General features: G+C 43.8%; 1 protein-coding gene across 9 annotated transcripts in view; it reads left to right on the top strand.

The window, feature by feature from the left end:
- Mettl8 (methyltransferase 8, methylcytidine) overlaps positions 1-25,992 on the top strand; it is a 90,976-nt gene that overhangs the window by 42,462 nt on the left and 22,522 nt on the right. For all 9 annotated transcript variants that reach the window (XR_008215099.1, XR_008215101.1, XM_052724548.1 and 6 more), the window contains one exon: positions 20,414-20,505. Coding sequence is in view for 7 of the 9 variants with exons in the window: in XM_052724548.1 (XP_052580508.1) it covers positions 20,414-20,505 (92 nt within the window). In the remaining 2 variants the exon portion in view is untranslated. The remainder of the gene's footprint in view (positions 1-20,413; positions 20,506-25,992) is intronic.

The raw sequence follows: 25,992 nt of genomic DNA, 5'->3' as shown, positions 1-25,992 counted from the left end.
AGGGGCTGTGCCAAGCCTGCGACCTGAGTTCAGTCCTGGGACCCACATGGTGGGCAGAGAGAGCCGACTGTCACAGTTGTCCTTTGACCTCCTCACATGCACTGCGCACACATGAGAGTGCAACGCACAACTTAAAAATAACTTTGCAAACATAGTAACGTTTTTAAAGGTTGAAAGCATTCTTCTTATCCATAATCCACAGCAGATAAAGGCATATGTTTTTACTATAAATACGGTTCATAATTTTGCTTAGAAGATTTTTTTTAGAAAAGAGATTATAGTCCTTTGCAGGTGGTTTGGAAGTTCTGCTCAAGAGACTTAAGCTAGATCCCAGGGTGAGAGGCTCCTGCTCCGTCCTACGAAGTCTTTCTTTGCCCTCTTTTTCTTTTTCCTCAGGACTAGCCTAAGGAGCAGGGTCTGTAGAGATGGAAAAGCAGTTTGGGGGTCTTAGGAATACAAGCGTTTGTTGATTAGTTCTGTGTTGGACAATCGCGATAGCCACTGACCACTGTGGTTTCAGAGCACTTGACATTGGCTAGTCCAAGTTTAGACGTGCTGGAAGACCTGGGAAGATGACTTAGTTCGTAAAGTCTACTACACGGGCCTGAGGACCTGAGTTCCATCCCCAGGATACACCTGGGAAAAACCAAACAAAATTGGACCTGGTGTCACATGCTTGTAATCCCAGAGCTGAAGAGGCAGAGACAGGCAGGTTCCTGGCTCACTGGCCAACCAGCATAGCTGAAGCGATGAGCCCCAGGGGTCTCCAGTCGCTGAGGGACCCTGTCTCAAAAGCAAGATGAATGACCTCTTAGGAGTGACAGCTGAGTTTGTCCTGGGCCTCCACATGTGCATGTACACACACACACACACACACACACACACACACACACACACACACACACACGTGCTGTAAGAGTTTGAAAAGTTAGCACAAAATGAAAAGTAAATTATCTCAAATTTTATATTAAATTTAAAATATATTAAAATGACTGACATGTTGGGTTTTTTGAGTTAAATTAAAAGGTTTATGAAATAAACTTTTTACCTGTTTTATTTTGGTTTGCTCTGTTTTTCTGAGACAGGGTCCCATTATGTGGCCTGTTGGCCTCAAACTCCCAATCCCTCTGCCTCAGCCTTCCCACATTAAACCACCCTGACTGTCATTCCCAGTGTCTGATATTGTAGGCTGTGAGAGAACATGGGTGCTTTCCCAGGCAATTAGAGCTCCAGAGGGACTCCTGGCCAACGAGCACATGGTTTTTCCTAAGTTTCCAACCATTCTCTAAGCATCTGCCTCTTTTCCATCTGCTGCCACTGTCCATGTAGCCTGGGATCCTTGCTTGCTGACTTTTACATTCTGTCTTGTCATGGACCCTTGAGAATCCGGCAGCCTTTGGTCCTGGAGGGCTCGTGGCTTTGAGGGACTGGAGAGTTACTGTTTCTCTCAGGTAGAGCCACGGAACCATGGCTAGAAGACTTTCCTTCAGTAAGAAAACCTTATTCAAGTGATATTTTAACATGAAATTTCAATATTTCAAAGATGAAAACACAGGCATGGTGGTGCACACCCATAATCCCAGTACATGGGAAGCCGAGGCAGGTGGGTTGCTGTGAGTTAAATGCCAGCCTGGGCTATGTAGCAAAACCTTATCTCAAAAACAGCAAGGTGAATGAGTGGATGGATAGATGTAATAGCAGGCCCACTTTGAACCAAGCAGAGACCTAGGACTTGTACACCTGTATGTATCAAAGAGGGTATCCAATCCCATCATAGAAGGATGTGAGCCACCATGTGGTTGTTGGGAATTGAACTCAGGACCTCTGGAAGAGCTGCCAATGCTCTTAATAGCTGAACCATCTCTCCAGCTCCCGTCCCCCTTTTATTTTTAAAATTCATTATTGGGCCAGTGAGATGACTCAGTGGGTGAAGACATGTTCCACCAAGCCTGGGAACCTAAGTTGATTGATTACCAAGCCCCATATGGTAGAAGGAGAGAACCGACTTCTGCAGACTGTCCTCCGACTGCTCTGTACCCTCATCACTCACACACACACACACACACACACACACACACACACACACACACACACACGACTTTCGATGTTTATTATTGTTACTGTTATTTTGGCCCTTTTGAGACAAGGTCTCACTGTGTAGCACAGCCTGGCTTCAAGTGCTGACCTTCTGCTTCAGCATCCTGAGTGCTGAATTACAGACTGATTAGCACCAGCACACTCAGCTTGGTTTTGGCTTTTCAGAAGATTTGTAAGTTTATCCTCTTTTTCCTCCAAGTCCACAGTTCTATCCAAAATCTCTCATTTTCCTTCTTGTCTTCTTTAAGAATGTGTTTCTTGTTTTGACATGTTTGATTTTTAAAAAGATGTTTCTAGAAAAGTGCAGTTTGCTGCATGGATCAGCATGTATAGACATTATATGCACATATAAAACAAGACTGAAAGTCGAATGGTTAGTTTTATCATGTGAGCTGTGCACCCGTGTTTTCTGTTTTTCTTTTTCTTGTTTCTATTTCTAAATGTCATTCAGACTTAGCAGAATTGATTTCATGACTCCCCAGAGGGTTATGACCTTTTTAGTTAAGAAAACATCGAGCTAAACCATTCTCTGGAGACTCAAGGTAAGACCTGGATGTTGCAACATGACCTGTTACATAAATCATGGAAATAATGGACCATTTCCAGGATCAGAAGAGGTACAGATGGCAGGAGTTCCTTATTACGTAATCTTCCTTATGGAATCATTGTATTTACTCTCTGAGTCCATACCCTGGTGTAGCCTTAGATCTTTAATACGGTTAATCAATAAATATTTCCTTTAGCTTCCTTTAGCATGACATACCACAAAAGACACTGTCTAGACATGAGTGCACAGACTCAAGAGTTACCTAACTTTTAGAAGCTGCTTTATCTATCCAAGGCTCAGTTTCTTCATCTGTGAGATGGAATAATAATATTGTTGGGGATCTCCAGCTAGGGGCCCCATTCCATGCTCTGGTCTCACCCCTCCCATTCTAAACCCCGCCCCTGAGAAAGCCCACCAAAAGTCAGCCCTCCCTGGGGCTGCTCAAGACCTCACCTACAGGCTGTATAAGACCTGGTAGCCATATTTGCCACATGATTCCTCTCCTGTCCTCCTGACTTAGGAGTTAATTTGCTTTGTTCATTAAACCTGGATTTGTCAATTCAGTTTGATTGGCTTATTACATAGGTAACAGATGATATCCAATAACCAGGGATTCAAAACTTATCAAATAGTAATAACTACCTACCAGGTATTGTAAGAATTAAATGATTATATATAATGTAAAATATGTGTATATAGCAAATAAGCAATATACCACCTAAGAATTAACTATCTTATCAGTATTATAACCTATGGACATTTTACATATATTTTTGGTTATGATATTAGCCTTTAATGGCTGATCCATCTCTCCAGCCCGGTACACTTTATTTATACAACTGTTTCCATGGTCATTATTAGCCTGCATGATTTTACAGTGAACTTAGGCAGCTCTGTTTTATAGTTGTAATCCCTATATAATGGTGCCCAATAGCTATGTCTTAGTAGTAAATTGGTGTAAAATTGGAAGATCCAGTTCCTGTCTACCAGAAGTTTATAACCAGGCTAAAACTTAATATAGTGGCTGAAGGTAGGCTTCAGAGTCCAAGAGATCTAAATTCCCATCCCATGTCCATCCCTGTCAAACGGGCTTCAGAGTCTAGGAGATCTTAATTCATACCAGGCATATATGGCTCTCCAGCTACATGAGCAGATTCATTCATGGGACTCCTCTATTTAAGGGAAATCATTCAAGCTCAGCTTAGAGCTCACTAAAGGCATTCTTCTTATCACTGTCAGGTGGAGAATTGAGATGCACATTTATTACTAAACAACACAGAGAAATGTGCACTCCCATGGTGACTAACACCTTGTAGACCCTCAACTATATGTGCAGGTAGACTTTGGCCTGACCTTGAAGGATGAAGAGTGTCTGGATATGTTTATGTAGACATTTCTTTCTTTTTTCCCTTTCTTTTCTTTTTAAGATTTAGTTTTATTTTATGTGTATGAGTGTTTGCCTTTGTGTATATCTATATACCACATGTCTGATGTCCATGGATGCTAGAAGAGGATGTTGGATCTTCACGAACTGGAGTTAACAGATGTTTGTGAGCCCTCATGTAGGTGCTGGGAACTGAACTCAGGTCCTCTGGAGGAGCTACCAGTGTTTCTTAACCACTGAGACATCTCGCCAGCCCCCTAGACCATTTTCTGAAGCACTCAAATAGACCTGCTTAGTTAGATGAGAGGTTTTATACACTGAGCAGTATGATGTAATGAAAGAAGTATCGAGCGACTCTGGTTGAATCCTGCCTCCTAGTAAACTTGATGCCTGGATTCAATCCCCAGCAATGTAGGAAAGAGTAGGAGAGGAAATAGTTAGGAAAATTACTTTGGCTCTTCTTCAGGTATTTAAGAGCTAACCACTGTGACACGGGGGATACACTTTCTCCTGACCATTGTTTGTGTCCGGATCTGTGCTCAGCTCTGGACTAGGAACAGCCAAGAGAATATACTCACTGTGCTAGTCTATTTCACAGATGCACAAGGGCTTTCCAGGTAAAGAAGATGATGTGAAAGGAAAATAAAGGCTGCCTTCTTCAACAAACTCAGTGAGAAGTAGTGAAAATCAAGCAGAACTGTACACCAGCAATCCACAGAGGCCGTACACACAGAAGACTAGTGCCTGAGGAAGTTATAAATGATCAATTTTTCTGTGACTCAGTGGCTTCTGACCCACCTACACCCCTGAGAAGCTGTCCTGGGTAGGACAGTCAACTGACAGACTATAAGACTTTTTCCTGATACTCAGCAGGCAATGGCAGAGGTTGGATAAATCCTTGAAAAGAAATGCTCTTAAACTTATTGAAGGGGAATTCGTGGGCTCAGCAAAGTCCATCATTTTCAGGGCTCTGTGCTGAACTGAGTGGTCCAAAGCTCAGAAGATGCTTCTTTAGAAATGGATCATATCATATACCCTGACCAGGTAAGGAAGCATAGCACAGGACCTGCATGACCTTTAAAAACTCACAGCACGATGGCTGTTCAGATTTCAGAGTGGAGAAGGCCAAGATGCAGTTCTCCTCGTGTGCTACACTGACAGGGGTATCTCATACCGGCTGCCTTTGCTGTGCCGTCCAAGTCACCCCCAAAGATGTCAAAGTGGGTGGTGGAGATGTACCAGTGGAAGGCATTGCCTCCTCTGCTCAGGCTCCAGGTGTTGCCACACCTCCCCTCCCCCCACAAAAGTTGATGACAGCATCACAAAGATGGCTAACAAACAGAAAAGTCTAAGCATCAGAGTGGAGGTGACCATTTAGGACAGGCAGTCCCGGATTGAGGTGGCACCTTCTGCCTCTGCCCTGATCACCAAAGCCCTCAAAAAAACTACTCAGAGGCAATGAAAACAGAAAAAAAAAATGTTGAGCAGAGTGGGGAAAGCACTTTTAATGAGATTGTCGGCCTTGCCCAACAGATTTTATCTAGAGAACACCCTGGAACTGTTAAAGAAATCCTAGGGATTGCCCGTTGTTGGGCTGCAGAGTTCAATGTTGCTGCCTCATGACTTCATGGATGACATCAAGGGTGCTGCCCTGGAATGCTCAGCTGCTGAACTCCAGAGGAAACCACTTCAATAAAAGATCACTTGACCAAACAAGGAAGAAAGCAGACTGCAGCCCCCAGAAAGACAGCCTGCTGCTGCTCAGTGAAGTCTGCCGGTAGCCCCTCCCAACCCCACTCCTCACTCCTCCTCAGGCCACAGAAAATGGAGAAAAGCCTCAGTGCCTAGCCTCTAAATGGAGCCTATAAGGAGGGATGAGAAGGTCTTTGGAAACAGTACAGTGTCTAGGAAATTTTACCTTCAAAACGAGGAAAAGAGGAGAGAGAGGAATGCAAAATGCCTTGTGGGGTACTTTACACCTTCTAATGTTTTCTCTAAGGAGTCATACATGCCTGGCCTTCCTCAGCATGACTGTTTGGAAGTTGGTCCACGTTGTTCAATGTATCAATAGTTTGTTCCTTTTTATTGGTGATCTCATAATCAGAATTTTTTTTAAAGTTTTTGAAGTTTAATAATAAAAATCAAGCCAATAAAAATAAACAAAGATGTTACCACTTTACCAAAGAAGATACCCTGACAGGATATAAGCTCATGGAAAGATGCTCAGTCTAACTAGTCATTAGAGAAATGCAAACGAGAGTCACAATGAAATACAACTTCATGCTCGTTAGAATAGTCAAAACTCAAAATACCAGCCATCTCAGTGTTGGTGAGACTGTGGTGGACTCGAACCTGCTACACTGCTGGCGGTTGTATAAGGTGACATAGCCACTTTGGAATATAGCATGGCAGTTTCTTGAAGAGTTAAATGTGTACCTGCTGTTGATACACAGACATGAGGCTGGGGACATGGCGCAGGGCCAAGAGCATTTGCTGCTCTCTAGAGAACCTGAGTTCAGTTCCCAGCACCATACTGAACAGCTCATAACCATATGTAACTCTAGCCCCAGAGGATACGACACCCTCTTCTGCCTCCATAGGTATTTGCACACATGTGGCAAACATACATACACATGAATAAAAATCTTTAAAAATAAAAAGATAGACACAACATGTATGAACTTTAAATTCCTGTAATGAGTAAAAGGCTTTATGGATGGAGAATGTGGTAGTCTCCCCCAATCCGGTTTTAGTTATGTGTGGTTAGTTGCAATTCAAACCTGTGTGTTTGAATTTTGTTCCCTGAAGTGCAGAGTACTGTTCTAGGAAGCAGAAATGAATTTGTAGAGATACGTGGCAGATCAGTGAGTGCTGTTGAGGGCAGAGTGACCTGGTGAGAGGGGAGGGAGGCAGATGGAGGAATTTTGCTTTGTTTTTCAGGTTGTATTTATTTGAGGTGTGATCTCATTATGTAGCCCAGGCTGGCCTCAAACTCTCACTTCTCCTACGTCATTCCCCCCAGTTCTAGAGATGGTAGCGTGCACAAGTTACATTTTATATGTATAGCATTAGTTGAATTTTAATTTTAAGGAAAGACTGCCTCTTGCCTATTGGCACTTCCTTATCTGCCTGGTCCATTATATATGCTTTAGTACAGATTAGAACCCCTCAACAATTTTGGGTTTTACCCCATCATCTTCATTAATGATTCACAGGTCAGAATCTAATATGTAATAGGATTCCCAATAAATATTTAATTAGAGAGGTCAAGACTGCTGGCTACCTCAAGCTGGCTCCCATCCCATTGAATTTGGAGGCTTCAGTTTTTTCCATGTTATGTCTGTGAGTCACTGAGTCCTAAGTAAGAAACTGACTTACTAATAACAGTAATCAACTAGGATATTTATATGGCTAAAAAGAGAATTGGGCATCCGGGAGTCAGTAATATAAATTAGCATAAATAGTGGAAAAGAAGATTTAATTGAAACTAGTTCACTTATTAGCTGATACACCTGTAACAGTTGCAGCTCATCCATTCTGGGAATCACACTCCTGAACTAATTAGCGTCTCTGAAATCATGACACTTCTTACAGCCCATGACATCTTACAGTTGTAATTGGAGGATGCTTTTTTTCTTACAGGTACAGAAAATAATAGCATCTTAGTTTGATGAAATAGAATAATTATAATTTCAGGTACTTAATTTGAATACTGTTTTGAGAAGTATTAGTCTTCCCTGATTAATATAAAGCAGAGAGACACATACATCAGGATTTATATACAGAGTATTTGTTACCCTGTTAGAAAAGCGTTAAAATCCTTTGATACATGGATAAATGGGCAGTGGATATAGGAAGTTGAACCAAAGGACTATAAAGACATTTTATTTATGTGAATTATGTATGTTGATATTTTGCATAGTAGAAATTAAAAAGGACATTAAAATGTTTGTTCAAGCTAGGGATGCATACCTTTAATTACAGAACTTAGGAGGCAGAGGCAAGTGGATCTCTGTAAGTCTAGCCTGGTCTGCATAGTGAGTTCCAGGCTAGCCAGAGCTACATAGGAGACTTTGTCTCAAAAACTAAAAACCAACTCCCCCAAATATATATGCGTGTATGTTTCTATATATGTTACGTGTGTGTGCATGTATATATGTGTTTGTTCATTTCAAAACAATAATGAAACCATTATATATTAATTAAAATTACATGTGTTAAAGAAAATATCTATAAATTCTCAGAAATATAGTGCAAAGATTGTTGCTGCCCTAAGATTTTGCATGTCTCTTAGCATCTTGTTTAGCCAAGGAAGCTGGAGTCCTACATCTGCTCCTGCATTCAAATTTTGTAACATGTTGTTTAGGCTGAATTGTATTGAAGGAAATTTGTCTTCACACAGATATGTACTTAAAAGTAGGATATACTTGATAGCCTTTTCAGAACAATTTGTATTTGTTAATTTATTTGCTTTGGTAATAGGGATTGGACCTTGACTATGCCAGACAATACTCTGCTACTGAGCTACCCCACAGCCCTTCTTATACTTTGTATTTCGAGCTGCCCAGGCTGGCCTTGAATTGGTCTTTAGCCAAAGGAAGCTTTGAACTTGCCCTCCTCAGCTTCCCAGCTACCGAGGACCACAGGCCTGTGCCACCGGGCCCACTCAGATTTCTTCTTGGTATTCTGCTGGATATCAGTGGCAGTTTCTTAGTTATAGTATGGGTTGTAAGCTATATGATGTTCTGTGATGTTAGAACCTGTTGGTGCACTGTGGACTTTGAATGGTGTAGCTAGAGTTTTCCTGCCTGGCCCACAGTCAGGACAAATCTCTGTCACCAGCCAGTCCCACAGCCGCTCAGACCCAACCAAGTAAACACAGAGACTTATATTGCTTACAAACTGTATGACCGTGGCAGGCTTCTTGCTAACTGTTCTTACAGCTTAAATTAATCCATTTCTATAAATCTATACCTTGCCACGTAGCTCGTGGCTTACCGGCATCTTCACATGCTGTTTGTCATGGTGGCGGCTGGCAGTGTCTCCTTCTGCCTTCCTGTTCTTTCTTTTCTCCTCTCTGTTAGTCCTGCCTATACTTCCTGCCTAGCCACTGGCCAATCAGTGTTTTATTTATTGACCAATCAGAGCAACACATTTACCATACAGAACATCCCACAGCAGGATGGAGTCTTTACCTGTTGGTCATTTCGTAACATTGAGCGTGGATGAATTGAATGAGATTGATTTTCTGCATTATGTAAAATTCCCAAATGTTAACACACTTCATTGTACAATATTTAAAAGTCACACTCATTAATATCACCGCCAGTCTCATCAGAAAACTCTGTATTGGGAAGCTATCAGAATCATGGTGGTAGACACAAATTTTCAAAAATTCTAATTTTTACTCGAAGCTCCAGATTTATTGTTGGCAACAAATGCTGGCATTTGTTTTCTTGAAGTGATAGACTCATTTTTATTTTCCTTTGAGAAAACATATTCCAAATACCCAGATAACTATAGTTTTATTTGTAGTTGTTCTTTCAAGTAAAAATAGCATCCTATAAAAAAGTTAAGTCTGCCTCAGCACTCAGACACACAGGAAAGCAGCTGGATCTGTACAGCGCACACCAGCACTTCCCCTGTGCAGTGTGAGCGCACACCAGCACTTCCCTCTGCAGTGTGAGCACACTCACACCAGCACTTCCCCTCTGCAGTGTGAGCACACTCACACCAGCACTTCACCTCTGCAGTGTGAGCACACTCACACCAGCACTTTCCCTCTGCAGTGTGAGCACACACACTCCAGCACTTCCCCTGTGCAGTGTGAGCACACACCAGCACTTCCCTCTGCAGTGTGAGCACACTCACACCAGCACTTCCCCTCTGCAGTGTGAGCACACTCACACCAGCACTTCCCCTCTGCAGTGTGAGCACACACCAGCACTTCCCCTCTGCAGTATGAGCACACACACACCAGCACTTCCCTCTGCAGTGTGAGCACACACACACCAGCACTTCCCCTCTGCAGTGTGAGCACACTCACACCAGCACTTCCCCTCTGCAGTGTGAGCACACTCACACCAGCACTTCCCCTCTGCAGTGTGAGCACACTCACACCAGCACTTCCCCTCTGCAGTGTGAGCACACTCACACCAGCACTTTCCCTCTGCAGTGTGAGCACACACACTCCAGCACTTCCCCTGTGCAGTGTGAGCACACACCAGCACTTTCCCTCTGCAGTGTGAGCACACACACACCAGCACTTCCCCTCTGCAGTGTGAGCACACTCACACCAGCACTTCCCCTCTGCAGTGTGAGCACACACCAGCACTTTCCCTCTGCAGTGTGAGCACACACACACCGCACTTCCCCTCTGCAGTGTGAGCACACTCACTCCAGCACTTTCCCTCTGCAGTGTGAGCACACACACACCAGCACTTCCCCTGTGCAGTGTGAGCACACACCAGCACTTCCCCTCTGCAGTGTGAGCACACACACTCCAGCACTTCCCCTCTGCAATGTGAGCACACTCACTCCAGCACTTCCCCTCTGCAGTGTGAGCACACACACACCAGCACTTCCCCTGTGCAGTGTGAGCACACTCCAGCACTTCCCCTCTGCAGTGTGAGCACACACACTCCAGCACTTCCCCTCTGCAGTGTGAGCACACACACTCCAGCACTTCCCCTCTGCAGTGTGAGCACACACACACCAGCACTTCCCCTCTGCAGTGTGAGCACACACTAGCAGTACCCCTCTGCAGTGTGAGCACACACACTCCAGCACTTCCCCTCTGCAGTGTGAGCACACACACTCTAGCACTTCCCCTCTGCAGTGTGAGCACACACTAGCAGTACCCCTCTGCAGTGTGAGCACACACTAGCAGTACCCCTCTGCAGTGGGAGCACACACCAGCATTTCCCCTCTGCAGTGTGAGCACACACTACAGTACCCCGTGCAGTGTGAGCACACACTACAGTACCCCTCTGCAGTGTGAGCACACACCAGCACTTCCCCTCTGCAGTATGAGTACACACTACAGTACCCCTGTGCAGTGTGAGCACTCCAGCACTTCCTCAGGTCATCACACAGCAGTGTGAGGAACGGTCTGTATATGAGACCTGCTTTGTTACATCAAATATGAAAAAGAGTGTTTCCGAGGGTCAATGATTTTATTTTAAAATGTATTTATTGGGTCAGACGTGGTGGTATACACCTTTAATCTCAGGACTCGAGACAGAAGCAGGTGGATCTCTGTGAGTTCAAGACAGCCTGATCTATGTAGTGAGTTCTAAGACAGCCAGGGATACACAGAGAAACTCTGTCTCAGCTAAGTAAATAAGTAAATGAATAATACAAGTAAAATAAAATTTACATTTGTGTTTCTGGAGATCAAACCTAGGCTTTGTGCACATTGGACAAGCAAGTCACCACTGAGCTTCTAGGTCCCACCTTACTCCCTCCTGAGGGCCTGTGAACCTCCCCATAGACCTCACCTTTTTAAAAGTCCACCACCCCCAACATCTCCAGATGGAGGGCAAGCCTCCAACACATGAACCCTTGGGAGACAAGCTACACTCGTACCATAGCAGTATCATCCCAAACACTCCTGTTTCAGTCTTTCACGTGTTCCTCTGTTAGACTAACTTCTGCACTCTTCTACAGCATTCATCGTCTTTCAAGTATATTGGTGAATTTTAAATTTCAGTTATCATGTGTGGGTTTATTATAGACTCCCCTTTTCAAAAGAGTTGCTTCCATTTCTTGGTGGAAGTTTCCCTACCCATTCATTTTGACAGTCTTTTTCTTTAAATCTGTTTGCCCAGGTGGCCTCGGTAACCCAGGCAGGCCTAGCACTCACTGTGCAGCCACAAGTCCCCTTGAGCTGCTGACCCTCCTGCCTTACCTCCTGAGCACCGAGATTACAGGCATGCACTGCCATGCCTGGCTTGTGCAGCCCGTAGGAGTCAAACCCAGAGTTTCCTGCACGGTAGGTACACTGTTTACCAGCTGAGCTATATTCCTGGCTCCTTGCTTGGCTGTTGTTTGGTTTTGTTTTTTCAATGTAGCAAAGTTGGATTTTTTTAAAGTTTTAATTAGAATTAAGCACAGGCATTAAGAGAGAAAGAGAGGCCGGGCGGTGGTGGCGCACGCCTTTAATCCCAGCACTCGGGAGGCAGAGTCAGGTGGATCTTTGTGAGTTCGAGGCCAGCCTGGGCTACAGAGCGAGATCCAGGAAAAGGCGCAAAGCTACACAGAGAAACCCTGTCTCAAAAAAAAAAAAACCAAAAAAAAAAAAAAAAAAAAGAGAGAGAGAGAAAGAGAGAGTACTGTGGAGTGGGTTAGGGCTTCTCACAAGACAGTGCTGGAATATTTTGTAAGTTTTCACATTTTAAAGCTGTTTTAAAGTCACTGTATACACGTTCCTATTCTGATAACAGATTTTCCCTGTCTTTATTTATTGTCTGCTTTGTAACTTTATTGACGTGTCTAACCATGTTTTATTGTGGGATGGCTATCATGAGTGATATCCTGCATGGAGTCTGGATAGTGTTATCTCCTTCAAAGATGAGTTATTGTTTGCCAAGTTCCCACCAGATACTGCTTGGGTCAGGTTCAAGTTGTTTTGTTTTTATTTTTGCATTGTTTTCTTGCTAAGTAACTCAGGCTGCCTCAAACATGGAATTCTCCTGCCTCAGTGTTTGAAGTGCTAAAATCACAGGCATGCATCCCCAGGCCCTAAGCCTTTCTTTTAAGTGTTGTTAGGTGAGCTGTCTTCACGCTCTCTGCTGTCTAGTTCAGTTCTTCATTCCGTCTCTAGTACATGGCCTTAACCAGCTACCTGAGGTGTTGAGCCTGCTCTACTCTGGAGCTCCAGTGTCTGCACACACCAGTGCTACCACCTTTCTCTGCTCAGTCCTCTTTCCTCCACCCTCACCCCCAGAACCCTCTCTTCCTGCTAGCGTCTCTGGAGCTTCCCCCTGTGGCCAAGCACACACAACTAGCACAGAGACCTGGAAGAGCTTTCTGCAGGCTGCAGGTGTCCTGGCCTCTAACCAGCAGCTTCTTGAGTATTCTGCTGCACAAGCCTTTCCCCGCTCAGCAGCTCTGATCTCTTGCTGGTCACTGAGACAGCTAGCTACTCTGCTTGGGCTCCACCTCTACCCCACTGCAGAGAAATGTTTCTTCAGATAGGCTGCCTGGCTGACCATGAGGACTTACCTCTTGTATTTCTCATCCCTTAAGGGTTGTAGTCCTACACTATATAGTCCAGTGCCTAAAAACATTTACTTCAGATATTTGTCCAGCATAATCATTTTTTATAGCAGGAGACTCTGTATTGTAGACAAAATCAAGTCTTGTACAGCTAATTTAATTTATATTTATAATGAAGGTCTTGTAGCCATATAGAAAAATAACCTTGTTGTGAAATTAAGAATTATTGAAATAGTTTTAGGCTGAAACTAGTAAACTATTTCCTTCTTTAACCATAAGATTTTTTTTTTAACTTTCTAATCACATTTGTTAAATTGTATGTGGACATGATCGCACACACCTATAATCCCAGTATTCAGAAACAATATGAAAGAGTTATTAAATAATATGAGGTTGAAAAGCAGATTTATTTATATGCTTTTAGACAGGGTCTCACTATGCAGTCCTGGCTGGACTGAACCTTACTGTGTAGACCAGGCTGTCATTGAACTCACAGAGCTCTGCCTCTCTCTCCTCCCCTAATGGTAGGATTAAATATATGTGCTACCACATCCAGCCAAAAAAAAAAAAAAAATTTCTAAAATTATGTGCTTATAATTACATCTTTTTTAAATTATTATACACATTAAAGATTCTAAATTATGGAATAATTATGTTAGTGTAAATTATTGTATACACATTGAATAAAGATTCTGAATTGTGGAATAATAATTATGTTAGAATACAGGGTTAGGAAACTTTTAAATTTTCTTTAATATTGTAAAACTGCTTCAACATGAGATAAATTTTTTAAAACTTTACTTATATACAGACATGCTTGACCAGGCATGGGGGCACCCATGTCTTCAATCCCAGCATGTGAGAGGCAGAATTCTGTGAGTTGGAGGCCCACCAGGCCTACATAGTAAGAATTTGCCTAAAATAAACAAACAAGCAAATAAATAAATAATTGCCTACTGGTTAAGTATTTTAGGTGTTTGCATAATATCCCTTTGAGCTACCATAAATGTTGATTCTCCTATGATTAAATATAGTGTTTTCTGTTAAATAAAATTTTGTATTCAAAATTTTTATATCCCTCACCTTGCAAAACTATTATACAATGTTTCATCCCTCCCACCAGGTAAAAGTTTTGTTAACATAAAGCCTTGCTGCATACTCAGACCTAGCCATTTGAAGAAGGCTGTGAGGTGGGATCTCAGCCAATAGGAAAAGACTCAGTCAAGCAGCACACCCTTCTGATCAGATGCACAGTTTCTGGAGACACGTTAATTGGAATGGCAGTGTCTTTCTTTGAGACCTTGAACTTAACCACTAAGATCCCTCCATGTTCTTGCTGTTATAATTAGTGTTCCCTAAACATCTTTGTATAGATATTTTCCTGCACAGAAATTCACTGTTCTTTTGAGATACTTTATTATAATCAATTTCAAGGTGTGCAATTTATGAGCAATCGGTGGAAACTACTTTCCCATTGGTTGTTAAATGCCTCGTGCTTTGGTTTGCTAGTTAGTCACTGGCCTGAATTCTGTGGTTGCTTTTGTTACTTATAAAACTTGAATAATCCTTACTGCTGGCCCTTGGGTTTTCCTGCAGAGGAGTCCTATTTGTGCTAGCAAGAGCTGCAGAGAGTCCCTGTACGTACAGCAGGGACGTCTGTAGTTGCTGTGGGCAACTGGACAGTGGGGAGCTCTGTTCCTCAGAGCACAGTGTGTGGTCCTCTCCTCACTTCACAGTTTTAAGAAAATGAAGCAACAGAAAGAACAGCGTAAGGAAGTTAAGAGCAATTGAATAAATAACCAAATCTATTAACTACTCAAGACATAGGAAGTGAAACTCAAGTCTAAGACAAGTGTTTTAAAGACCACACATGCTCTCATTGTTTCAGGACTTGATTCTGCACACTAAATGAAGGTTTGTTTTTGGAAACAGGCTCTCTCGATGTAGCCCAAGTTGGCCTCAGACTCACTATGTAGCTGAGGCTGGCCTTGAAGTTCTGGCCCTCCTGTCTTTTTATTGCTGTGATGTTGCTCTTCAGGTCATGGGGTCTCACCAGGCTGTTGACTGGCTCCTGGACTCAAGTAATTCTCCCATGTCAGTCTTCTGAATGGGGCTGCTGGCACCATTCTATCACAACTGTTCTATTTTCTTTTGTATATGTGGTAAAAATTTGTAGATAGTTTGTAGATAACTCATCCCTAGCCTTAGTAATAATAATTTTAAGTGACTGACTTGTTGATTTTAGTGTTATAACTGTCATATCAAAAGTTATATATATGTGCATATAAATAGTACATAAAGTACAGTTGGAAGCCTTAGTTTATATGTGATCACCTTTCTATAGTAAGTAAAAACAAAAGTCTGTTCAGATTTCATTCTTTGAAACAAATGACGAAGATGCTTAGTGATAGTTTGGGTTGTGATTGGGTTTTTTTTTGTTTTTTTTTTTTTGTTTTTTTTTTTTTTCGAGACAGGGTTTCTCTGTGCAGCTTTGCGCCTTTCCTGGAACTCGCTTTGGAGACCAGGCTGGCCTCGAACTCACAGAGATCCGCCTGGCTCTGCCTCCCGAGTGCTGGGATTAAAGGCGTGCGCCACCACCGCCCGGCGTGATTGGGTTTTTAAAAAATACTTGTGGTTAAATTTCTTGTGTGAAATCCTTTTATATTTTCAGTTACTTTTCCTACAGACCCCAACATCTTTTTTTAAAAGAACAGAGCTGGTGGTTTGATTCTGTAATCCCAACATTCAGGAGACTGAGGCTGGAGGATTACTACAAGTTAGAGCCTGCCTGGGCTTCATAGCAAGATTCCGTGTTTTTCTTTACTTTCTTTTCTTTTTTTTTTTAAAGGTAGTGTGTGGGGAGGGGGGAGAATGAGCCAGTTTCTCACCTTTCAATAGGGGTGTTTATAGCTAGGTAACTAGGTCACCGGAATGTGCTCACATATCTGATTGCATAAACACCACTTAGAATAGAACCAGGCTTCTCACCATGCCACCCAAGGTGACTCCTTATTCTGTCATTTCACCCTGCTTTCCTAGACATTCATGGTTATGTCTTTACCGTCATGGCCGACTCTTCCTGGGTGTGTAGTTCGTGTCTAGGTCACGACAACAGATTTCTCAGTGTCTTCCTGTGCTCTTTCCTCTGGTTTCCCATTTCCCCACCTTGGTATAGGGTTCATCACCCCTGGACCAAGGAGTCTAACTGACCTCTCTGCAGCTCCTCCCACTCATGACCTTGCATGGTACTCACTGAAATCCCCCTTACCCAGCTCCCAACTTCACCTGCAGCTGCCGAAGAGAAGCAGTCAAAGTGGACATTTCTCACTGCTCTCTACATGCCCTGTCTGTACAGCCAGCCTCTTGCTGGGAAGAGTAGTTGCCCCCCCCACCGCCATCCCCCCACCCCACCCCCACCCCCACCTTTCCTCCAACCCAAGCTCAAACCTACCTTTCTGTTCTTCCTGTTTTCCCAGATAGTGTTGACTGGCTGCGCTCCCATTTCTACCCATCAGTGCTGACCCTCTGATACCACTGCATCATTCCCTTTTCTCTGTGTAGTAAGAAAATCCATGCCCTTGATGGACAAGGAGTCCATAAAACCCCCAGTACCCCCAGCTACCTTGATAGAAACTAATGAACTAAGGGGTGAAGGTGGACTTTGACATGACTGTGGTGATACTTTATTTGTGCACCCCAATAAAGCTTATCTGGGGATCAGAGGAAAAAGCCAGCCACTACATTAAACTTAGAGGTCAGGCAGTGGTAGCACACACTCTTAATACTAGTATTCAGGAGGCAGAGATTCATCCACATCCCTGTGAGTACAAGGCCACAGCGGGAACAGAGCCAGGTGTGGTGGCACACGCCTTTAATTCCCAGCACTAACTACAGAGGTCTGGAGGTCTGTACAGACAGACAGGAAGTGATGTAGCTGGGCAGAGAAAGGAAGTGAGATGGCAGAGCAGAAAGGCATATGGGAGTGAGTACACAGGAAGTAGGTCTCTCTGGAGGCTGAGGAGTTGGTGAGGTGAGGTTGGCTGTGACTTGTTCTATTCCTCTGATCTCTCAGTTTTCACCCCAATATCTGGCTCCGGGTTTTTTATGAATAAGACGGTTTAGCAATTTGTCTTTCACATAACTGTTGTGGAATATTTGTTTAACTATGCAAAGATGTGTTGCATTTGTTTAATTATGTAAAGATGTGTTGCTATTTTACCTGGCCTGCCTAAGGCACCTAATTGGTCTAATAAAAAGCTGAACAGCCAGTATCGAGGGAGGAGGTATAGAAGGGATTTCCTAGCAAGGAGAGTAAGGAGGAGGAGGAGGAATTTAGGCATGAAAAGAAAGAAAAAGAGACACCAGGGAGATCCCAAGGTGGGGGTGAGGGGCAGCCAGCCACAGAGGAAGCAGAAAAATAGGACATACAGAATGAAAGAAAGGTAAAAAGCCCTGAGGCAAAATGTAGATGAAGAGAAACAGGTTAAATTAAATTAAAAGAGCCTAAGCTAAGCATTCATAATTAATAATAAGTCTCCGTGACTATTTGGGAGCTGGTTGGTAGCCCAAAGAAAATTCTAACTGTACATGACCCAAATCTGGATTTGAATTCAGTTTCTACCTGGCTATATTTCTATTCCCTCATATAAAATGAGCAGGATTATAACCCTTTCACAGAAGTTTTGAAAAGATCAAATAAGACAAATATGTGAAATGTGTTTTGTGTGATGTCTGACGTAATAAATAATAAGTGGCAGTGATTCTATGGTGATTATGATCACGCCAATGGCTCGGCTAATGTTTGTTGGTCATCATGAGCCACCAAGAATTGTATTTATCCCTCTTCATTGTTCAGATGATTACAACTATGGTATGATCACAGGATCTGAGTCTCTGTGCATGCATGTGTGTTCATAGGTGCCTGTGTACATGTGTATGTGTATGGAGGCGGGGCTCAGCACTGGATGTCTTTTTTAGTTGCTGTCCACTCTGTTTTATGGGACAGAAGTCTCCTCACTCGGTTACACTGGCTGGCCAGCGAGCTCAGGGATCTGGCTGTCTCAACCTCCACCCTGCCCCACTGCTCCGTGTAGCTATCTGTGCTAGCTAGTCTTATGTCAGCTTGACACAAGTTAAAGTCATCTGACAGTCAGTTAAGAAAATGCCTCCATAGAAGGAGTAGATTGGACAAAAGGGTACGCTGTGTGACACACCGCTCCCAGTGCCACCAGGGTGGATGAAGAAGTGCTGGAGAGGGGGGAAAGAAGGAGAAATGAGGAGGGTTTTATTGTTGTTGTTTATTTGTTTGCTTGCTTTATTTTGTTTTAATTTTCTTTTGGGGAGGCACTGCAGGGGTGGGGGAGAATATGGGGGGCAGGAGGTAAGCAGAATTAGCGTGCATGATGTGAAATTCCCAAAGAATCAATAAAGAAATTATGTAAAAAAAACAATGCCTCCATAAGATCCCGGTTATAGGCAAGCCTGTAAGGCACTTTCTAATTAGTGGTTGATGGAGGGCCCAGCCCATTGTGGGTGGGGCCATCCCCAGACAGAGAGTTCTGGTTCCATAAGAAAGCAGACCAAGCAAGCCACAAGGATCGAACCAGTAAGCAGCACCCCTCCATAGCTTCAGCATCAGCTCTGCCTCCAGGTTCCTGCCCTGTCTGAGTTCCTGACTTCCTTCAGTGATGGACTGTCACCTGGAAGTGTGAGCCAAACAAACCCTTCCCTCACCAGGTTGCCTTGCTCATGGTGTTTCATCGCAGCAACAGAAACCCTAACTAAGGCAGTATCAGCAAGCTATGGGGAACTTGACTAGAGGATGTTTGGTTGTTTAGAAAAAGGGCTCATTTCAGGAAACATATCCTCATTCCCTCCTCCTCCACCCCTCCTCCTTCTTTATTTTGAACCCAGGACCTCATACATGGTATGCAGCAAGAAACATTTTTATAGCACAAAATACTATGTTCTTACACAAAGAGAGTAAAATGCATCAGGTGAGAGATTTAAGAAAAATGAGTCTTTTACATCCCATATCAAGCTTTCGTCATTTGACTCCATGGTGGCACACACTTACAATCCCAGCAGCTGGTAGGCTTAAGCAGAGTCATCATGAGTGTGAGGTCAGCCTGGCTTACACAGTGAGATCTGTCTCAAATAAAACAGCAATAACAAAAAGTATCTTTTTATTTAAATATAAGTTAATCTATCCCAGAAATTGAAATAGCTTATAAAAAAAATGAAACTTAAATTATTTTAAAAATTTAGAAGAGAACTAAATGTTTTAAAACTTGTATCTTGGGGCTGAGGAAATGGCTCAGTGGGTAAGGTGCTTGCCATGCAGCATAGGGACCTGAGTTTGGGTCCCTGGAGCCCACATTGAAAGGGTGTGGTAGGACATATCTGTAGCCTCAGAGCTGGGGATATTGGGGGGACAGGCTGACTAGACAGTCATTCTAGCCAAATTGGTGAGTGCCAGGTTTAGTGAGATACTCTATCTTAAAATATAAAGTCTAGAGTGATGGATGGAGGGGCTGGTTAAGAGCATGCTCCTCTTCCAGAGGTCCTGAGTTCAATTCCCAGCGACGGTATGGTGGCTCACAACCATCTATAGTAGGATCTGATGCCCTCTTCTGGCTTAAAGGCATACATGCAGCTAGAGCAATCATCTACATAAAATAAATAAATAAATCTTAAAAAAACAAAAAACAAAAAACACCAAAAAAAAAAAAAAAAACCAGAATAGCGTGATAGAGGGAGACAGCTGATATTGACATGTCCACATAAAAAAACATACATACACAGGTGTGCACTCACGTGCTCGCACACATTTCTGCCAGTAGAGTATCAGAATGTTGCCCTGTTCTGAAGTTAACAGAAGGCAGTAGGTTTCTCCTCAGAAGAACGTGTCGTACCATATCAGCCTGCAGACAGTCATGTACTGGAATGTTCTGAGGACGTGACTAGCACAGTCATTTCCCAAAGGTGGCTGGCTTATCCCACAGCCAGATTTAAACAGAAAGCTGTGGGAGTTGCAGGGTGGGACTTAGCACATGGAGTCACTCTGTACGACGTGATCTAGGGTGTGAGACGGAGAGCCCAGCCACGTGGGCTCTGCCTTCCTACTGTATGCCAACCGTGATTTGCTGTCTTTTCCCCCTTAACAGGGATCACATGCAGTGGTCTCAAGAGGAAGAAGCAGCAGCCAGAAAAAAAGTAGAGGAAAACTCAACCACACGAGTTGCTCCAGAAGAACAAGGTAAAGCTGGGCTCCCTCCCCATCACGTCTCTGCACTGGACAGTTCTCAGCTGACATCCCAGCCAGGCGACCCACTTACTCCCTCTGGTGGGATTCCAGTTCTCCCCTTGGAGTGGGACCCAAATTAATGAAATAAATTATGTATTCACCCTGTAATTGGTCTTTTGGTAGTCGTATTGCTTTTTGTGGGAGATATACATATGGGTGGCATTTTAAGCAAGATATGAAAATATGACTTTAAAATCTCCCTCTAACCATGCCACTTCAGTGTGTTTTTGTGCATTTCACTTGCTAGAAACTTCCAACAAATTCATAAACTTGAAGTAAAAAGAAAAAAATCATATCAAAATATTGGTGGCCTTTTGGGATAAGGGAGAGAGAAAGTGAGAGAGAGAGAGAGAGAGAGAGAGAGAGAGAGAGAGAGAGAGAGAGAGAGAGAGAGAGAGAATGTGGGGGGTGGGGGGCACTCGTGTGGGGGGGTGGGGGTCAGAGGTCAATTTCAAGTGTCTTCCTCTTTCACTCTCCACCCTATTTTTTTGAGACAAGGTCTGCCACTGACCCTGGAGCTCACTGTGTCGGGTAGACTGCTGGACAGTGAGCTCTGTCTCCACCCCACCCCCAGTCCCAGCTCTGAGGTCACAGAAGCATGCCGCCACAGCTGGAATCCTAAGGGGTCTTCCTGCCTGTGCAGCAAGCTCTTCCCCACTGAACCAGCTCCCCAGCCCAGGAGAAGGTCTTAGTGGGGATCAAAAGCAATTACACTGAGAGGGTTTGCGTTCAGAGTTTAACTCAGGGAAGGCCCTGACAACTCCATAAATCACTTCTGAAGTTTGGTGTGGGCTACTGTTAAACTCCTAGAAAATCACAAGTGTTGAAAATGGTGCAGAGAAACAGGAACCCTTGTGTGCATTTGATGTGAATGGGACAGCCACCATGGAAACCGTTGTGAGACTCCTTAAAACTTAAAGAGCTTGGAGAGATGGTTCAGCAGTTAAGAGTGCTTGCTGTACTGGCTGCTCTTGCAGAGGACCCTGGTTCAGTTCCCAGCACCCACATGCTGCTAACGACTGCCTATAACTCCAGTTCCAGGAGACTAACACTCTCTTCTGACCTCCATGGGCACCCGGCGTGTATGTGGAGCACTTGCATATACTCAGGCAAACACTCACACAAATAAAATAAAACTTTTTTAAAGATTTAAAATAGTACTCCCCTGTCATCAGTTCACTTTTAGGATATATCCCAAAAGATTCAAAGCACACACTCAAAGAGATACATGCATTGCATGTTTACGGCAGCAGTCTCCATGATAAGCAAAAGAGAAACACAATCAAAACACAAGTGTTCAAAACAAGCAGTACTGTTAAAGAACATCCTGTTCATAAGTTAATGAAAAGTAAGTTTAGCCTTAGAGGAAAGAACAGTGCCATGCTAGTATCTGGGTAATAATGTAACGATGTCCAGATATTCTGGGGACATGGATTCAGCAGCCATATTTCCCAGAGGTGGCTGGGGCTACTGCAGATAAACAGGTAATAAAACATGCTACATGGTGGTGAGGCCAAAGACTGGGTAGGTGGAAAGGAGGAGCTATGTAATGGTGTTAGAGTTGGCATTTAGGATAGATTCCAGATGTGTTCACAACAGTGTCAACATACCTAACAGTATGAGACCATGCATTTAAGAATAGCTAAGATGCTCCATTTTATGTGTTTTGAGCCACAATTTTTAAAAATAGCACACTGAGGCCAGGCAGTGGTGGCACACGCCTTTAATCCTATCATTGAGGCAGAGGCAGGTGAATCTCTGTGAGTTCGAGGCCAACCTGGTTCTACAAAGTAAGTTCCAGGACAGCTAGAGCTGTTACATGGAGAAACCCTGTTTGAAACACTCCCCCCTCCAAATTAGCACACTGAAAATGTTTAGAAGAAAGTGGTCAGTGTCCATGGAACTGCATGATGGGGTTCCTAGTCACTCTACCTGACTGCTGTATACCATCTTCTACCTTATTCTTCTTAAAATGATTTCCTCTTTGAAACCTCTCCTTCCTCCCCTCCTTTGGTGTTTGCATGTATATGTGTGTAGGTATGTTCATGTACACGGGTGCACATGTGTGAGCATGTGCATGTGGAGACCAGAAGGCCGCCTAGAGTGCTGGTCCTCAGATGCTGGTCCTCTTTGCGGGGGAGGGGATCAGGCAGGGTTTCTCACTTGCCTAGGCCTCATCAAGGAGGCTGGGCTGGCAGCCAGGGAGCCCCAGGGCCCCACTTACCCCTGCTCCTCACTGCTGGGGTTACACATGTGTGCTCCCATGCCAGGCTTTGTTGTGGTTGTTTGTTCATTTTTATGTAGGTTCTGCAGGTCAGCTCAGGTCCTCGTGCTGGAGAAGCAAGCATGTCACTGCTGAACCAGCTCCCAGGATCTGTCCCTGCATCCCTGGTACCGAGTTACAAGCTCCTGCCACTGTGCTCAGTGATGCTCGTCCCCCACGAGTGAGGGGGACGAAGCTCCTTACAGGGCCAGCCCTTTACCAGCTGAACTAACTCAGCACTGTGCGGCACTGGCTGGCCTAAACTCAAAATGTAAACCAAAGCAGCCTCCAGTTTGCAGTGATCCTCCTGCCTCTGCCTTCCAAGTGCTTAGGATGCCTGGATTTCTTTCTTTCTTAAAATAATAGTCCATTAGAGCCAAGCATGGTGGTGTACATCTGTGATCTGAGCACTTAGGAGACCAAGATAGGAGGATTGCTATAAGCTTGAGGCAAGCCTGAGCTACATAGTGGATTTGGGGCTAGCTTGAGCTACCTGCTAAAATCCCATCTCAAAAGTCAAAAAGAAATAATTTATTGAAGTAACAAATATATACAGAAATTTATGTAATTCACAAGAGTTTTCACATCGTTTGCCAGATTTTCATATCACTGTCAGCACTGACATGGAGAGATGGGTCACCAGGAGCATAGCCGCTTCCTTGTACTACTCCGTCCCCTTAGACCTCTCAGAGAGCAGCTGCTCCCCACACCGCGCCAGCTTTGTTTGAGTGCTACTCATTTCACTTTCTTGATCACTCCTGTGGTGATATCCACGTTTCAGAGCAGACTGGGGTCAGCAGGCGGTGGTGCCTGTGTGCCACACCCAGCTTACTGAGGTTTTGTTTGTGTGCGCGTGCATGCTCACAGGTGTGTGTAGGTCTGAAATTGATCTGTGTGTCTTCCTCAGTAGCTCTCCTCTTTATTTATTTATTTATTTATTTATTTATTTATTTATTTATTTATTTATTTATTTATTTATTAGCAAAGTCTCTTGCTAAAGTTGGAACTTGCAGATTCTGGCTAGTCTAGGTAGCAAGCTTGCCCAGGGACCTCCATGCTCTGCCTCTCTGGTGTTGGGATTACAACCAGCTGCCACACCTTTTATGTGAGTTCTAAAGATCTGAACTCTGGTCTGAGGAGTTGAACTCTTGCATAGGCATTTTATCCACTGAGCCTTCTCCCCGACCTGCAGCATGTTTTTATCAATAAAGTTTCATTAGAACACAGGCATTCTCACTTGTTGACATACTGTCTGTGGTTGCTTTTGAGCTGTTTGGTTCAAAGAGACTGTAAATGTCACATAAAGACTAAATACATATCTGGCACTTTATAGAACGGCTCTTCCAACACTGGAATTCCAGACCTGGGTTGACCAGCTATCCAGAAACTTCCCAGGGAAAAATGTTTGCAGTCTTCCTTGTAAGGCACGTAGTGCAAATCAAGAGAAACACAGTTGAAATGATGTTAGCCTGCGGTTGCTGAAATCTGAAGCAAAGGTACCTGGAGAGACTAAGATAATGAGACAGCCCTCAGCCTTCAGCTGGCAAAGGAAGGTGCCAGCCTCCCTTACTCTGGAGTAGTTGGTGACCTATCATATCCTCTGGCACTGCTTTTTACTCCTTAGTTCCAGGCCCTCTCCCTCAGCATCAGTGGATCCTAGCTGGACAGGAAAGACGAGCCTCTGACCCCAGTGGAATTATTCTATTTTTATGAGCTCTAACTGGGCAGTCTGGAGTGGAAGACTGCCAAGGAGTGTTGGGATTGGACTTGAGAGTGTATACCAGGGCAGTGTTGCCTGAAGTCAGCCAGCCTCACATTCCTTCACAGGAACTCTGTCACTGTTCTGAGGAAGTATAACCTCACTTCTTTGCCAGCAGCAGCGCAGACATATTTTCCACATTACTCAAGCTTCTGCTAGTGGCCACCTGGATGTGGCAGAGACTCCAGCCTGAACTAAGATCAACATTATCAGTTGTTTTAATTCATTTCCAGGAAATTAAAACTTACCCATAGTACTATTTGCACATTATCCTTATAATATGAAAAACCAGGCATTTTTTTCTTAACTTCCTTTTGAATATTTTGTTCAGAACTTAAATAGAGCAGGGCTGATAATGTTAAAGTTCTCTGTGGCCGCCTACTTTGTCCTATTTGTGTTAACAATGAACTTGAGTGAAGCTAATGAGGTTATTTTAGTGCCTCAGAAACCGCAGTAAAGGAAAACGACAGTTCCTACAGAACCATAGTGTGACCAAAATAGAAAGGTGATGACTGGCCTCTCTGTAGAAGAGGAAAGGCGGACTCGAAGGCCTGCGGTACCACTTTGAGACATTTGATTTGCTTTTACTATGACAGTCTTCTAAGTATTTTCCTGGCTACTGTAAAGATATAGAACTAAAGATTCCATTTCAAAATAACTCAGAGAAGTAGAGATTTGTTCTGAGTCTCCTCTGCATGCCTCTGCTCAGTGCTCTGGGCCCTGAGTGTTGGGGGACCACACTGCAGGAAAACATGCTTTGGGGGGCTATCTTATATTTAAAGCAAGATGTAGCTAAGACTGCCAGGAAGGTGGCCGGAAAGAAAACTGTTCTGGGGAACCACAGTGAGTAACAGGCTATTCCAGTGACAGCCAGCCACCCAGCAGAATCTTGGAGGGGTTGTGGACCCTGTAGAAGGCTTGGGTGAGGCTTCTTGTTCGAGACTGCATGCCTCTGGTGACTATGGGTCAAAGGAATAGATTACTTGGCTCTGCCCTTTAGTGAGAGCCCTAAAGAAGCTTTGACCTAGCCACCATCTTTTTCTATCTAAGAGAGTCCCCAAGTGTCTGAAAGAGCCAATTCTCTGCCATCACAAAGGGTTCCATCTGCAGAGGATTGTAGAGGAGGCGCACTGTTTATTGATCTTATCTCCTTTATTAATGCCACTGGCAGGAAATACTGGCTGTTCTTCCAAGCTAGCCAACCCTGTCGCATTTCTTTTGGTTTCTGTATGTCCCTCCCTCTTCTTCCATTTCTCACCTCTTGTCAGAGCCCTTGGTGAAAACAGAAGCTAGAAAACAGCCTCGCAATCTGAAAATAAGATCTTCGGCATGACAGATGATCGCCTTTTGCTGCCGAATGGCTATGGACTCATTTGTATAATGAAAATGTATAGCATCCAGGCTCTAGTTAGCAATA

This window comes from Peromyscus californicus, unplaced genomic scaffold (genome assembly GCF_007827085.1).
Source record: "Peromyscus californicus insignis strain IS unplaced genomic scaffold, ASM782708v3 Scaffold_7__1_contigs__length_154581171, whole genome shotgun sequence".
NCBI classification, from domain to species: domain Eukaryota; kingdom Metazoa; phylum Chordata; class Mammalia; order Rodentia; family Cricetidae; genus Peromyscus; species Peromyscus californicus.
This window is presented reverse-complemented; position numbering and strand designations above follow the sequence as displayed.